Source organism: Aulonocara sp. 'chitande type north' Nkhata Bay, linkage group LG23 (assembly GCF_057382095.1).
Source record: "Aulonocara sp. 'chitande type north' Nkhata Bay isolate Kocher_YH1m ecotype deep benthic linkage group LG23, A_spYH_male_GT1.1, whole genome shotgun sequence".
NCBI classification, from domain to species: domain Eukaryota; kingdom Metazoa; phylum Chordata; class Actinopteri; order Cichliformes; family Cichlidae; genus Aulonocara; species Aulonocara sp. 'chitande type north' Nkhata Bay.
The window spans coordinates 21,837,024-21,850,683 of NC_141365.1; the positions used below are offsets into that span (position 1 = coordinate 21,837,024).

Consider the following 13,660-nt stretch of genomic DNA (forward strand, 5'->3'; position numbering starts at 1 on the left):
AAAAGTTGCATGAAGGCTGGTGTACATCCTACTTCAGTGGTCTTTATCTTGGAGTGGACGCTTAATTAGTACCAGTGGTGTCGGAACTAACTCAGTGCTAGCTAACTAAAAGCAGCTGATCTTTATCAGGTATTGAAATTATTGTTGCACTGTTTTGTGTTTTATGTGTGATTGTTTTCACTGTAGATGGTGACTTATTAGCCTCACAAGTGGTCAGAGGATTGAATGGTTGAAAACATTTACAATCTTGTGCTGCTAGCCAAGCAGTCACATTTCCAGTGAGTTACTGAGGGTTTATGCTTCAGCAGGAAATGTACATTGTAGCGATGTCATAACTGGGAACCCCTCTGAAACCTCATGGTATAACCTGATGTGCACCTTCCTGAAAATGTAACTATACACCTGTTCAGTGCCGTCTGTCTTCTTTGCATTTCCTTTTTTTTTTTTTTACTGCAGTTTTTGAATTGATCAGTGAGAGGATCAATCATTCTCCAGCATATAGAGTAACAATTATAGCATCAAAATAAGGATTCAAAACTGTCAAATTCCTGGAGAGCAATTGCTGAAACTTGAAATGAAGGTGAGGGAATGAAAATAAAAATATCTACCTCTGAAGGAAAAACTGACCATAACAAAGACAAAGCACCCAGGAGGGGAAAAAAGTCCCTGCATTTTATTTGTTTCAGCTGCCACCGCATATAAAACACCCAGAGATGACCAAAAGAATTAACACATAATGAACCAATGGAAGCATGAATGCTTGTAACAGGGCAGGCCACCATGTCTAAATCAGGGCTCGTCCTGTTCAATTAAAACACTTCTAATGTTGTACTCTTAAACAAGTAAGTGTGCTAATGAAAGAATCAAAATTAATGTTTACAATCTATTTATAATAGGCACACACAGACACAAACATCCATTCCCACCCTCATGCTCCGCAGCAGCAGGGAGGCCCCACACTCCAGACCGCAGTCGGACGGCCAACTCCTCCTCCTAGCCCCCCCGCTCCAGCAGGTCGCAGAGAATGGGGGTGAGAGAAGACTCCAAACCTCCCTCCACCCGCTCATTGTAGTGTTGATGCATGTGTGTTCTAAGGTGCATTTAAAACCCAGGAGGGCATGGAGCTACCTGCCAGAGAGCAGCAGGTAAGCGCATGGTCCCTCCTGCTGGCCCTCAATGTCTACGTGTATTTAACATTGAGAGGTGGGCAACGACGCCAGGGGTGAGGTGTACACCCTGATGGTAATTTGGATTCCGTGTATCGTGCCCACCCCCAAGATCCTATATGTATGTGTAATGAGAGTGTGAGTAATGTGAATGTCTAAGTTGTGGGATAAAATTGAGGCAGAGGCAGCCAGGAGGGGGGGGGGTAGCCTCCTCTGCACCCTGGTGACATACCCCTACTCCAAGGTCCTGCATGTGTGGGTGGTTGTGGTGGAGCGGGAAGAGGGAGGCAGCTGGAGATGGGGAGGGAAGGAAGGGAGGGGCAAGTGACCCCTCCCTGGGGCCAGCTCCCCTCCCTTCCTTCCTTGACCCCAGTAGGCACCCCCATACTCCGCGACCCGCCAGGGAAAGGGGGCCCAGGCCCATCCAGACCGGGAAAACTGGAAAAACTGTTGCCTGCTCTGATGAGACACGCTGCTGTGAGATTCAGATGGCAGGGTTAGAATTTGAGCAATATGGAAGCATGGATCCGTCCTTCCTTATATCAAAGGTTCAGACTGGTGGTGGTATAATGGCATGGGGTTATTTCCTTGGCACTTTTTCTAAACACCACAGCCTACGTGAATATTTTTTGCTGACCATCCCTGTATGGCTTCTTCCAGCATGATAGCACAAAGCTCAAATCATCTCAAACTGGTTTCTTGAACACGACAAGGACTTCATTCTACTTAAATGGCCTCTACAACCATCAGAGCATCTTTGGGATGTGTTGGAACGGGAGATTTGCATCATGGATGAACAGTTCACCACATTATCAATAAATGAAGCATCAGGTGCTGTTGTGACTATAACTTACTGTTCAATCATGATCAACTGTATTGGCAAATATCAAAATATGGTCATGCATAAATAATATGGAAACACAGCAGAAGGAAAAAAAGACAAAATAACTTACATTTAAGTCAGATTAGTTTATTTATATAGCTCTGTATCACAAAATACAAATCTGTACAGCCAACAAAAGCCTCCATCCTTAGACTCTTGATTTCGACGAAGAATAGGAAATAACACCTCAAAAGGAAACATGGAGGAAAACTTGACTGATTGGTGGGGGCACCCAACCACAGGGCAATATTTGGGGTCTGACGAGTATCTCGTGTTGGTTCATTTGGGACATCATAACAACATAACACACAGTAGCCATTTTCTCTTGAGACCCCTCGGGTCATTAGGTTTTAAATTAGGGCAGCAAACAGTAAGTTTGTTGTTTGCATGAGAAGACATATCTCAGTCTAAAAGTTGAGTAGTTAGAGCTTTTATGTATTAAAGTAATTGTGTTTTATGCTTAATTTCTCAACATTTTTATGTTACAAAATAAAATCTCTGGAAATAAAAAAAAATGTTAACTTACCATAAAAGTTTCTACACATGACTGAGGTGGAAACTTTGTGCAGCTATAATGAGATTTTCAAACATTGCTGATCTCACTTCATTTGCATTTTTAATGCTATACATTCCCCTAAACCTGTCTTTTAAAGTGCTTTAAGATTAGCAAAGGTAAAGCGAGTAACAGTAGATTTTTTGTGTCCACTGTTAACACTGGACATTGCTTAAAAGGTTTTTTAAAAATAAGTTTGACTTCATTGTCTACTTTACTTAAAAGATTCAATTCTATGATGAATCAGCAGCGGGAATGAAAAGTCCGTGGAGGTCCATGTGGACAGTGGTGGGGATGGAGGCTCGGGCGATCTCCTTAAACGTTTTGGCATCGAGCACGAGCATGAACGGAGAAATGCTGGGATCCGCAGAAACAATGGATGACAGGATGACTCCTGGATAAGGAAAAGATACAATGGAAATACACATTTTGCTCTATGCACATCAACCATTATTGTGGTTTCTAAATATATAAGTTTGTGTGCTTGACAGCGTAGCTCTCACCATCATCTTCCTCCACAGCTCCGGGAGATGCGACGAACACTGGCTCTGAAGGATAGCAGTCTTTCTGCACCCATTCAACGTGTTTCCTTTCAACAATGTCAAACTTGGCGATCTGTTGGGTCATAGTGTTAAAGTAGCAGACCTCAACAACCTTAGAATAGATCATCCTAATTTTGGTTCAGGCATTCACTGTCCTCACAGATTTGAGTATTCAGCACCATACTAGGCCAACAGTAACTGACGTTTTCACTTTATTTGTTTGAAAATGCTGACTGAATGATTTAGTTTGATTAGTCTAAGATTAAGATTAAGATTGTTCATCCTCATATGTGCATCTGTGGAAGTTATAGTGCATAAAATACAGCCAGCGTCGTAGTTGTTTCTAGCACTTGAAGATACCTATTGTCGTTTTCATGTAAAGAAACAGAATTTGCGTTACTGACTGATATTCAATTCAATTTTCCTACAAAACTTACAAAACTTTACCCAAAGCTGCCCCCACCCCCATCCCCCTGTTTCCGATGTTGAAATGGAGGCCTGGACCATAATTAATCCATGAAATTGGGTACATTTAAATTGGAGGGACCTTGCTTTAATTCATTTGAATGCTTATTAAAATGTTTTGCTTGTCTTGTCCTGCTTGCATATAGGTCATTTAAGGCTGGAAGAAGGAGCTGGTTAATGCTTTGTCTCTGGCTTTGCATTTTACGCAAGTTGATCTTAAGGGAATCCTACTTAAAAACAAAATCCAGACCATTATTTTTTCAGGCGTAAAACTGGTCAAACTCAGGACTTTGGGGTTCATGTCTTAGACTAGCTGCTTCATTATTACCATGAAATTTCATTTTCAGATGCTTTATGGATGCATTTTGACAATTTAAAAGCTTGATTATTTGAAATGAGCTTCCTCCAAGTGACAACTGAGCTCACCTCCAGAAAGAGTGGGGAGCTTGGATGCCCACATTAAAAGGAACTAATTGAGGTGGTTTAGTCATGCATCCTGGGCAAAAAAGCTTCTAGGTGCATGCCCAACTTGGAATAGACCAGCAGGCAGAACCAGGTCGTGCTGGAGAGAATATTTCTCTCAGCTGGTGTGGAAAAAGCTTGATATTCCCCCTAGGAAGGATGAAGGTAGTGGCCAGTAGAGCGAGAGCTCAACTGCTTAGACTCCTACCCTTATGACCCAGGCCCCAATAAGAAGCAGAAGATAGAAGGATAAATGTTTAGGAAAAAAATCACATTTGGTGTCCAATGTTAACTACATGGAAATGTGGTTCATGTATGTATAATTGTTCACCCCAAAAGCAATGTAATTGATTTAATAAATCGATAATCAATAATGTTGCTTCACCTTGTTGGGATGAGGAGACCACTCTAGCCTGGACCCATAGAAATATCTGTACTTTTTAGCGTTGAATTTGTAGTTGATCCCAGGCAGCTCCAAACCTTCAAGAGGAATCAGACTCGTTAGGTGGATCAGACAGCGTTTAATGACAGTCACTTTGTGGATGACTAACCTATAAAAAGGGTGTCTGGCTGACAATAGATTGATCCGTCCTCCTGCAAAATTGCCTGAGCCGTTGTGTCAGTCAGAGTCACCAGATTAGATCCCCTGGGAGACTCCTGAAGAACAGGTACATTGTTATTTATTGATGAAATAGAATGTAAGTGTGAGTGAATCTTCACTAAATACTAACTATACCTTGTTGATGTTGAGCGGAATAACAAATCTTTGGCAGGATGGTGGGGAGAAGCTCTTATGGCTCTGGATGAAGTCGCTAGTCTCTTTTTTGATGTTCTCCAGGTAGAACATGTTGTACAGGTTGCTGTCCTTGTAGCTGATCAGGTCAAACACCACATGGCCGTCATCCTCATAGGCGTTGATGTGGTGAAAAACCACCAGGGCATCGGCATGAAAACATGTGGAGATTTCCTTTCCTGTTTTTCTATTGATGATATGAAAAAAAGTCTGGAAAAGAAAACAGGTAACAGTATTACGGAAAACCTCAAATACCTGTTATAACCAGAAATGTACTAATCCATTGTTTTTTGGTTTCTTGGGAGACTTCAAATCAGCAATGAGCAATTTCTTGTTGTGGAAAATTTAAATCAGAGTCTAGTTTTACATAATAAGTAAATCCAGCAAAATAGAAAATGACAAACTCGGTATTTGCAGTATCGCTTCTATTCTGTGTTATTTCATATCTTAAGATGATTTAAATTTGTATAAATAATTTTATACTATGTTAGTGGTGCTTTTGTGCAGCGTACTTTTGTAGTACACTGTTGCCTGTTCTATTTTTGATGGCAGTGCATGCAATTATTTGGTTGGTTTCCTGGCATTTGTTCAGGCTAGAATAGATCTGCAAAAAGAAGATCTGCAATTTTTGGTACTTCACCACTGGCTTCATTTTTCAGCCCAGACGTTTCTGCTTGGTTTTAAGGAGGCAGCATGCTTTAACAGAGTGATGGTATGTAACATTTCATGTTTTTCAATTTGTTCTGGTGCCCACAGTGGCACAGAGAACCAACATTGCACCTTAAACTACAAATGTGAAGGGCCAAGGAGAGAGCCAGGTGGAATCCCACAAATAATCAGTATATACTGTCGGTGTAGTTTTTCTCCAATGTTCCTCTAAGCTGCGCGCATTCGCAATTGCGCACTGCTGACACGGTCTCTGCGCACAGAAAATCTGCATTGCGCACCAAAAAAAAAATATCTACCTGAATTGAAATTAAAATTAAGACTTTAACAATTCTGTTTTGCAGTGTTAGTCAGTGAGTGACTGGCTGCTCCCGTATGGGATTACAACAATGCCACCTTATCCCATAGTCCAGCCAATAATGCAATTTACATTCATATGCAGCTAATCAACGTTGTTGACAGGCTATGACAGCGTCCTTATGTGCGACACTGGTGTTTTAGCGAGCAAAGCGGCGTGGCTGATGTGCAGTGAAGCCACATTAATGACAACATGTACAACAATTGGAGATGTGAGCAGGACAGACGGAACAATTGACGGAGAAAGTGTGGTGAAGGAAAAAATGTCCATCCCGGTTTTCCCTCCAAGGCACGAGCGATAAGCAGAGTTCTGTCCTTTCCTTCTAAGATTCCTAATTATTTAAAGTAACACTCAGGTGTGCCATTCAGCGTGTTAGTACGAGCTCGGGAGCAGCTTGGGAGAACAAGAAAACAGAGACTGCTTTAGGTTGCCTTCCCAATCGACTCAAAGGTTTATTTGATACAAAGCAGTTTATATAGAGGAAAAAAGGTTCGTGTGTCAGCTTTCCCAGTTCAAACCGGTACAGACTAAATAAGGAAACGTCTTCCTGCCTTCTGAGCAAAGTATCCCTTGTGTAGTTTATCAGTTCAGCTATAATTTATGATCATCCCAGCAAAATACACTCCTAGACATAAAATACAGAGTTCTTTCATTAGTGAATTCTGAAACAAACCACCTAGCCTTTAACGAGCCTTTTCCAGGAGATAAAGAAAAAGGGAGGATGGGAGTAAGGAAGTGGTCTCATCTCTGTGGTGTTTTCGACCTTGGGGTACCAGCTTGTGAGTCTTACACCTTAATTCTTGGGTCACAGAGAAAGAGAAAAACAACTAGTAGATGGGCCATATTGAGTAACAGTTTTCCTGTATAAAACAATATCCTGTAAATGCTACTATGGTATCAAAATATCATAACATGTGGACTTTACACCAGTTTTTAAATCGTGTTGATAGGCCACGTAAAATCAGAGTTATGATAAAAGTATATGCAATGTTTGGTTTTCTTCCTGAATACTGTCGTTGTTTATATTTACTGTGGGAAGAAACAGTAAAAACAGCGTTTTATAAGTAAAACGCTCGAAAGCGCTCTCCGCCTGTGAGCAAAAACAAAACCAAAAAAAACCCACCCTTTCCTGTTGGTGGAAAAATGTACCATGTCACCAATCAAAAAAATAATATGGCAACATGGCATTTATTGTTTAGGAAGGGGGAAGTTTTAGGAGTGACGGCGGTGTTTTGATATGTGAGATATTTGTGACGTTTAGCGCAAATCTTGTGTAGTTAGTGTGTAGTGTAGTTTTTGTTGTGTGTGTCAGAACAATGAGGCGACTGCTGAATGTTACAGGTGATACAGGAGTGATACATCTCCTGTTGTCAGGCCTGCAGGTATCAGGCTGTTTTTCTCCTTTAGCTCATAGTGGACAGAAATTATTTTTGGAGTGGCACAAATAATTTGTGTGGCATCAAATTTGATGCAGAACAGCTGATTGTTCTGTAAATAGTTTGAAATGTTTATTTAAAAAACCGCCTTGGCTGCTTTTTTAGGTAAACAGCTGCAAAAACCTTTGTTGTTTGCAAAACTCAGTTACTTTTTTGAAAACAACTATATAATTAATTGCCCAACATTGGTCATTATACACTGTATTTTGCAGACAGAGTTACAGGACTCTCTCCCAGACCACAGACTCATACTTATAATACACAAGTCAGAGCTTTATAAAGAAAAGAAAGTTGTATTTTCAAAATTGGAGTTCAAGTTATTTTTAACTAGTGGTGTAACGGATCACGGTTGATCCATAATCCGAACCGATCCCACTCCACGGTTCGACACGCACGTGATATGAAGATTCGAAAAAGAAGGAAAAAAAGTATGTGTATGGTGTGGGTGGTCAGTCTGTCAAGCCATAGTTATGATCAGTGCTAGCGGTCCAGGTGGAGGAGCAGAGGAGTTTGCGGCATTTAAGCAGCCCTTTGCTGCCCAATCCGACCAGGCTAAAGCTATTACAAAAGCTACTGGGGTGTTTAGCTGCAGACGGGAGGTCATATTCCCTTGTGCAAAACAAGGGGTTTAAACTATGATGAACATGCTTGAGCCACGCTATGATGTCCCGTTGCGCGTCCACTTCAGTGACAAGATCGTACCGTAATTATTTTAATAAACCATGTGTGACCACAGTGCACACGTCTGCTGTTGCTCACAGTGGTCCAAGGGACAGCTCAGGGAGTTAGTGTGTTCGTTTAGACACATGAAAAATTAGAGGGAACATTGTTTTTCTCTGAGTAGATTTTTTCTTAATAGCTTAAATGACAACTTATATATAATTTCACTATTAGGAGTTGATAAAAATGTGGAAGACTTACCATATCATCTTGATCAAATTTGAGGCAGCCTCCCCAGTTGACCCCCCTGAAGTAGGCAGTGGCAAGTTTGACAATATCCAGTTTGAAAGGTTGCTCCACAAACACAATGTAATTCTCAGTCATGCCAAAGCTGTGGAAGTAGCTTGGAAAAAGTGAGGAGCGAAAAGGGACTGAACAGATCTGCTGCACTTTCCTCAGCGCTGACTTTTTGTGATTTTTATCTGAAACAGTCAACACAGTGTTGTAAGCTTCACTTTAATTGCTTGTTACTCTGTTCACTTGTCTTCATTTCTTGATTTTAAAAAGGGAGAACCAATAATTTAAAAATCATTAATGAAGTAAATGAAAGTAAATGAAGCAAATGAAAATAAAGTGAGCTACTGTGACACACACTTTGTAAATGATAGTGTAACAGTTCATATCAACTGTCTTCTTTGAGAGGTCTGATTGTGGTGTCATAAATCAATTAAACCTAAGTTGTAATCAAATGAATACGTGGCTCATGGAGCACACAATGGCAAATAAGTAACTTTACTGCTGTGCGTAGGTTTACTATATTCTCAGAATGATATCTAATTACTGCTAAATAATTTATCTTGAGGATTTAAAGTTTAGGAACAGAAATAAACAGGACAGAATGAATTACTGCAGACACCTGAGGCATCAGCTGGGACTTTGAAGATCATATATTTTGGCTGGCCAAAACCAATAATAGCAGTCCCCATATTGTACGTATTGCCCTCCTCATCGTAGTGTGGATGAGCCGTTGCTAGGTTCAAGGCAATGTGGTTCCTGTAGTTTTTCTGAAATTAATACAGGGCAGTACATTTGAGGAAGGACAAATCTTTCACAGAGATGCTTGTTGCCATTATATCCAACTGTGGTGCTAAACGAAACTCATATAGTTACTCTTTACCTTTGGGTATTCAACAGTGGACCATTTAACGAAAACCTGAACCTTTTTAAAATGTTCCCAGGCAGAATGTGCAGACTAACTTACCCTGCCGATAGTTTCCAGGGTGTTAGGGTCAATCTGATTTATGTAGTTGACCTCGGAGGAAGCGTAGTAGTCCTGACCATAACGAATTATGTTGATCAAGTTGTTGTCAGTAAAGTCAGAAATGACATTCTGGAGGTGTGTGAATGCCCTGGTGAGAGAGCGTGGAAGGGTTTTTTGGGGCACACAGCTGAAATAATTCAGTATTGGTATACATTCCTAAGAAAACAAATATCCAATCAACCAAACGTCTTTAGGTAATGGTTATGCAAGTAAACCTCTTACTAACCCAGAGAATTGCATTTTGCACTTTCATGAACTGATGAATTGAAGCAGATATTCTGATTAAAAAAAATAAACATCAGAAAAACCTCAAGTGTCTTGGTTAGTCTGTCCCAGTTTACTTAAAGTGGTCTGTACATATCTGAAATCATCAAACCCCAAATGGACCAATAACACAAGACTTGTAAGGTTTGATTCAGATTTCTATTTTCATCCATCCGTCCATCAGTCCATCCATCCATTTAGCTCTTGTTGTATGCTAGGTAAACTAACACAGAACTGTGATATCCATCCATGATAAATTGAAGCAGAGACTTTAGATGTACTACACTATTCGGTTCCAGATTTAAAATCTCTTATGTCTACTAAACATAGAAAGCTAGAGTGGACAAAAGCTGAATGGGCTGAACTTGAGCTTTTTAAGTCTGTTCTGGACTGAAACTAGAAAGATCTGAAATCTGAGTATTATATATTCTGTAAGATCATGATCTGGATGGGCTTTACCTGGAGAAGATGTTTTTGCAAGGATCAGGGTAGATCATGGTGCCAAACTCAGAGACAACAATCTTGTTTGCCTTGATGTTCCTCGTATAGGTGTCGCTCTTCAGAAACTTACTTCTGTAAGTCACCTCACCTGAAATAGCAATATCAGAACATTGAACATATTCAGCAGTTACATGGACAACTGACAGTCAACAGTTAAATGATGCTGAAGGTTTATCAAAGTCTGACCATTGCTGAAGGTGAAGCTGTGGATGAGCGACAAGCCGTCAAACCAGTGGTTGTACTCAGAGTTACCTACAGAGAAAAGCCCAGGCCCGTTCCTCAGCAGGGTGCCCTGCAGCCAGGAAGGGACAGATCCTGCAGGTCAAAGGTTACAAACACCACTGTTAATGGGCTTTAAATCCATTCTTAACACAGAAGCTTTGTGACAGCAATCTAACCAAAAGGTCCATTGTGGAGTTGTGGAACTTTTTTATCTTACTACACATTTGGGGTTTGGATTACTGTGAAGTGATCAAAAGGTTGTAAACTCCTAACTTGAAATTTTAATGGACGTTAGGCTAAGAAAGAACTGTTAACCTGAAGAGCTCAGTAAAAATAAGTGATAGAGGGCCACAATCCTAATTTCAGTGATAACTGAAGCAAAGTCAGATCCACCAGAAATTAATTTATGCAAAATTAAAGCCCCATGTGTCCTTTAAATATCTCCATAAATCCATGTTTTAAAGATACCACAGTCATGATTCTTATATATAAAATGGGAAAATGGTTCTGGTTAAGGTATTGATATAAAGGAACATTTGTATTGAAGAATTTTCACTGTGAGGTAATTTTGGAGGATAATGAAATGTAACTACTAATAAACTACTCCATGATTATAATCATTAAATGGTCAGCAACTCCAGTGCCACACAACAGGTAAATAATAATAATAATAATAATAATAATAATAATAATGATAATAATAATAATAATAATAATAATAATAATAATAATAATAATAATAATAATAAATACAGAGCTTATGACTTGAGTCATCCATTCAGTCTGACACATGCAAAGCACATACAACAAACATCTACTCAGGATTTCCTCTATATGACCAATAAAAGCTGCAAAGTTTCTAATTTAACATAAACAAAACATAACAACAAATGAACATTATAACTCTGGAGGCAGATGCTAGAAAATACTTTATTCTACAGAGACTTAAACCTACACTTGCAACAAGTGGAGGTTCAAGTCTTCAGAGTTTGGCACTGCTCCCTGTTTGCTATGCATTTATCGGTGTCACATTCTACTTGCTGCAATAGAATATGTTGGTAATGTCAGCAGACAGTCTATTTAAGCCTATTCTAACCTTTTGAGCTGTGTGTTTTCTTTTTGTTTGTTCAGGTGGAAACCTTCCAAAAGAGCAAGCTGAATTTATTAATGACTCTTTAAACCAACAGACTCAACATTTTACAAACTCTTTAATGGTTCAAACTCACCTTTCACTTCAGTTTTCACTGGCTCTGGAGTTTCACATCCATTTCTTGAAATAATTGACTGCATGCTTTTCTTCCTGAGCTACAAGCCTCCCAGAGTGCACTGCTCCGATTGAGTCCCACCTCTGATTGAAAACACAGACAGCAGCTGACTACGTGATACTTGCAGGCTTCAGGAAACATAAGTGCAGCTGATTATGTAAGTAAGCTGGAATGGACTTTACTCGGCTTTTCATAATAAAAGTCTGCCTGTTGGCTTACTTCAAGCACCATTTAGATGTTAATAACTGGGCTTATGTTGTCCACAGCTACATTACATTCATCAAATCAGACAAATCAAAAGAACTAAAACATAATTTTTAACTATATTTTACATTTTTATTTAATTTGATCTATAGGCTCTGTCACTTTTTTGTTTTTACACAAAATTCAATTGAAACAACATATTTTTTTAAATTTAAAAATCCAAACTTATTTGAATGTTTTATACTATCACTGCATCTCTAAACTGTCTTATTGCCAATTTTTCTTTTGCATTGTAGCTGGATGAATCTTTAAGCTCAGGTCTGATTGATAATCTGTAAGCCAGTGATAAGAATTCTCATTATCTAAATATGAACTGTAAATTGCTGTGTTGTTCAATAGTTATGTCTAGCTTTATAGCTAGAAATATATATTTCACTTTTACAGTTTACTAAGAGGCATGACTTTGACTAACAGCAAACATTTGGATCTTTTTGGTTTAGAAACAATAATTGTTTACAGTTGATTACAGCATTGGGTGCTAATTAAATCATTGCAGCACTAATCATCATAATCCAGCTGAAACACATTTTGACTTTGTACACTATAAAAAGTCCAACACATCCTGTTTATCACCTCCACCTGCGTGTAATGTAAAGTAACAGATGTAATCTAAATCAGTTTACAACTTTACAAATGCTCTTATCGGGATATTTCTCCAGGTCAGAGTGTGTCCTGGCACTGTGTCCTAGAAATTACTCAACCTAGAATAATACATCATAGTCTAACACCTATTAGAAGCTTTGACTCAGCATTTGATTGTTATATAATGAATGACACGATTTAATCCAATCTACTTAGATTCTTTATTTACCTTTTTTTTCTCCTTTACATCTGTTAAATAGCTACTTTGCAGATTAAAATATTCATTCAAAATCAGAACCTCATCTTTTGGTATATAAACATCATTACAGTGATGTAATGTAGAAATGTTTTGCATATAGACCCTACTTTCACAGATGCATCAGCTGTGGACCAATACCTAGATTTGAATAAACAATTTGGCTGAAATTGATGGCAAGTCATCGGTTAGTTGAACCTCAGATTCAGGGGTTCCTGCAGGACCATTGGGTATCTGGCTTGCTGTTGTAAGCTTTGGTCTCTGTACAACTGCAATGAAAGCTTCATCTCCATCGCTTGCTATAAGGCCTATTTGTTCCTGGTAGACAGTGAACAGTCAAGGTATGGAGGGTGTCACATTTTCAGATTCTTATCTTTGCGTTTTGTGGAGGATGTAGGTCTGCTGTCTTCAACAAACGACTTCCACTGGGTCGATGTACTGGGATGGTAGCAGCTGACTGTAAAGTTGTTGAGTTACGAATCAGCACCTCCAACTCTGAATTCATTGTTTTCAACTGGAAAAGAGTGCAGTGTCTCTTCAAGTTGTGAGTGAGAAGTATCTCAGGTCTGTTCATGAGTGAGAGGAGAGCGCAGTGAGATATTGACAGACTGGTTACTGTACCAGTCTGTTGTGGTAAAGAGACCAAGATACCTCTTATGTGATTTTTATTTTAGCATGTCCAACTGGGAGTAGACCACAGGTAAGACCAAAGACATACTGTAGAGATTACATCTCTCAGAGGGTGGCTGGAGAAAGTCTGAGATAGGCCACCATCCATTTTCTGCCAAAGCAGATGCTGATACTTTGGTCCTGCTTTTTTAATTTATTATTTGTTGTTAGTTATTCAGCCTTTGCATCAGAACAAGAAATTAAAAATAATATTTATAATTACTTACAATGTAAATAGAGAGTAACTTCTCACTCACACACCAATATCTGACTTTCTTATGGCTACATCAGGGGTGTCCAAACTTTTTTTCACTGAGGGCCACATACATAAA

At 39.3% G+C, this 13,660-nt stretch overlaps 1 protein-coding gene across 1 annotated transcript; it reads right to left on the bottom strand.

Moving 5' to 3' along the window:
- Positions 1-1,853: 1,853 nt before the first annotated feature.
- On the bottom strand, positions 1,854-11,657 carry bco1l (beta-carotene oxygenase 1, like). Its single transcript, XM_086284226.1, has 11 exons — positions 11,519-11,657; positions 10,257-10,385; positions 10,029-10,158; positions 9,246-9,393; positions 8,901-9,048; positions 8,246-8,466; positions 4,808-5,074; positions 4,623-4,728; positions 4,457-4,551; positions 3,106-3,217; positions 1,854-2,996 (listed from the first exon to the last, which is right to left on the bottom strand). The coding sequence occupies exons 1-11, from the start codon at positions 11,580-11,582 to the stop codon at positions 2,836-2,838; spliced, it is 1,581 nt and encodes a 526-aa protein (XP_086140352.1). The 5' UTR covers positions 11,583-11,657; the 3' UTR covers positions 1,854-2,835.
- Between the last annotated feature and the right edge of the window lie 2,003 nt (positions 11,658-13,660).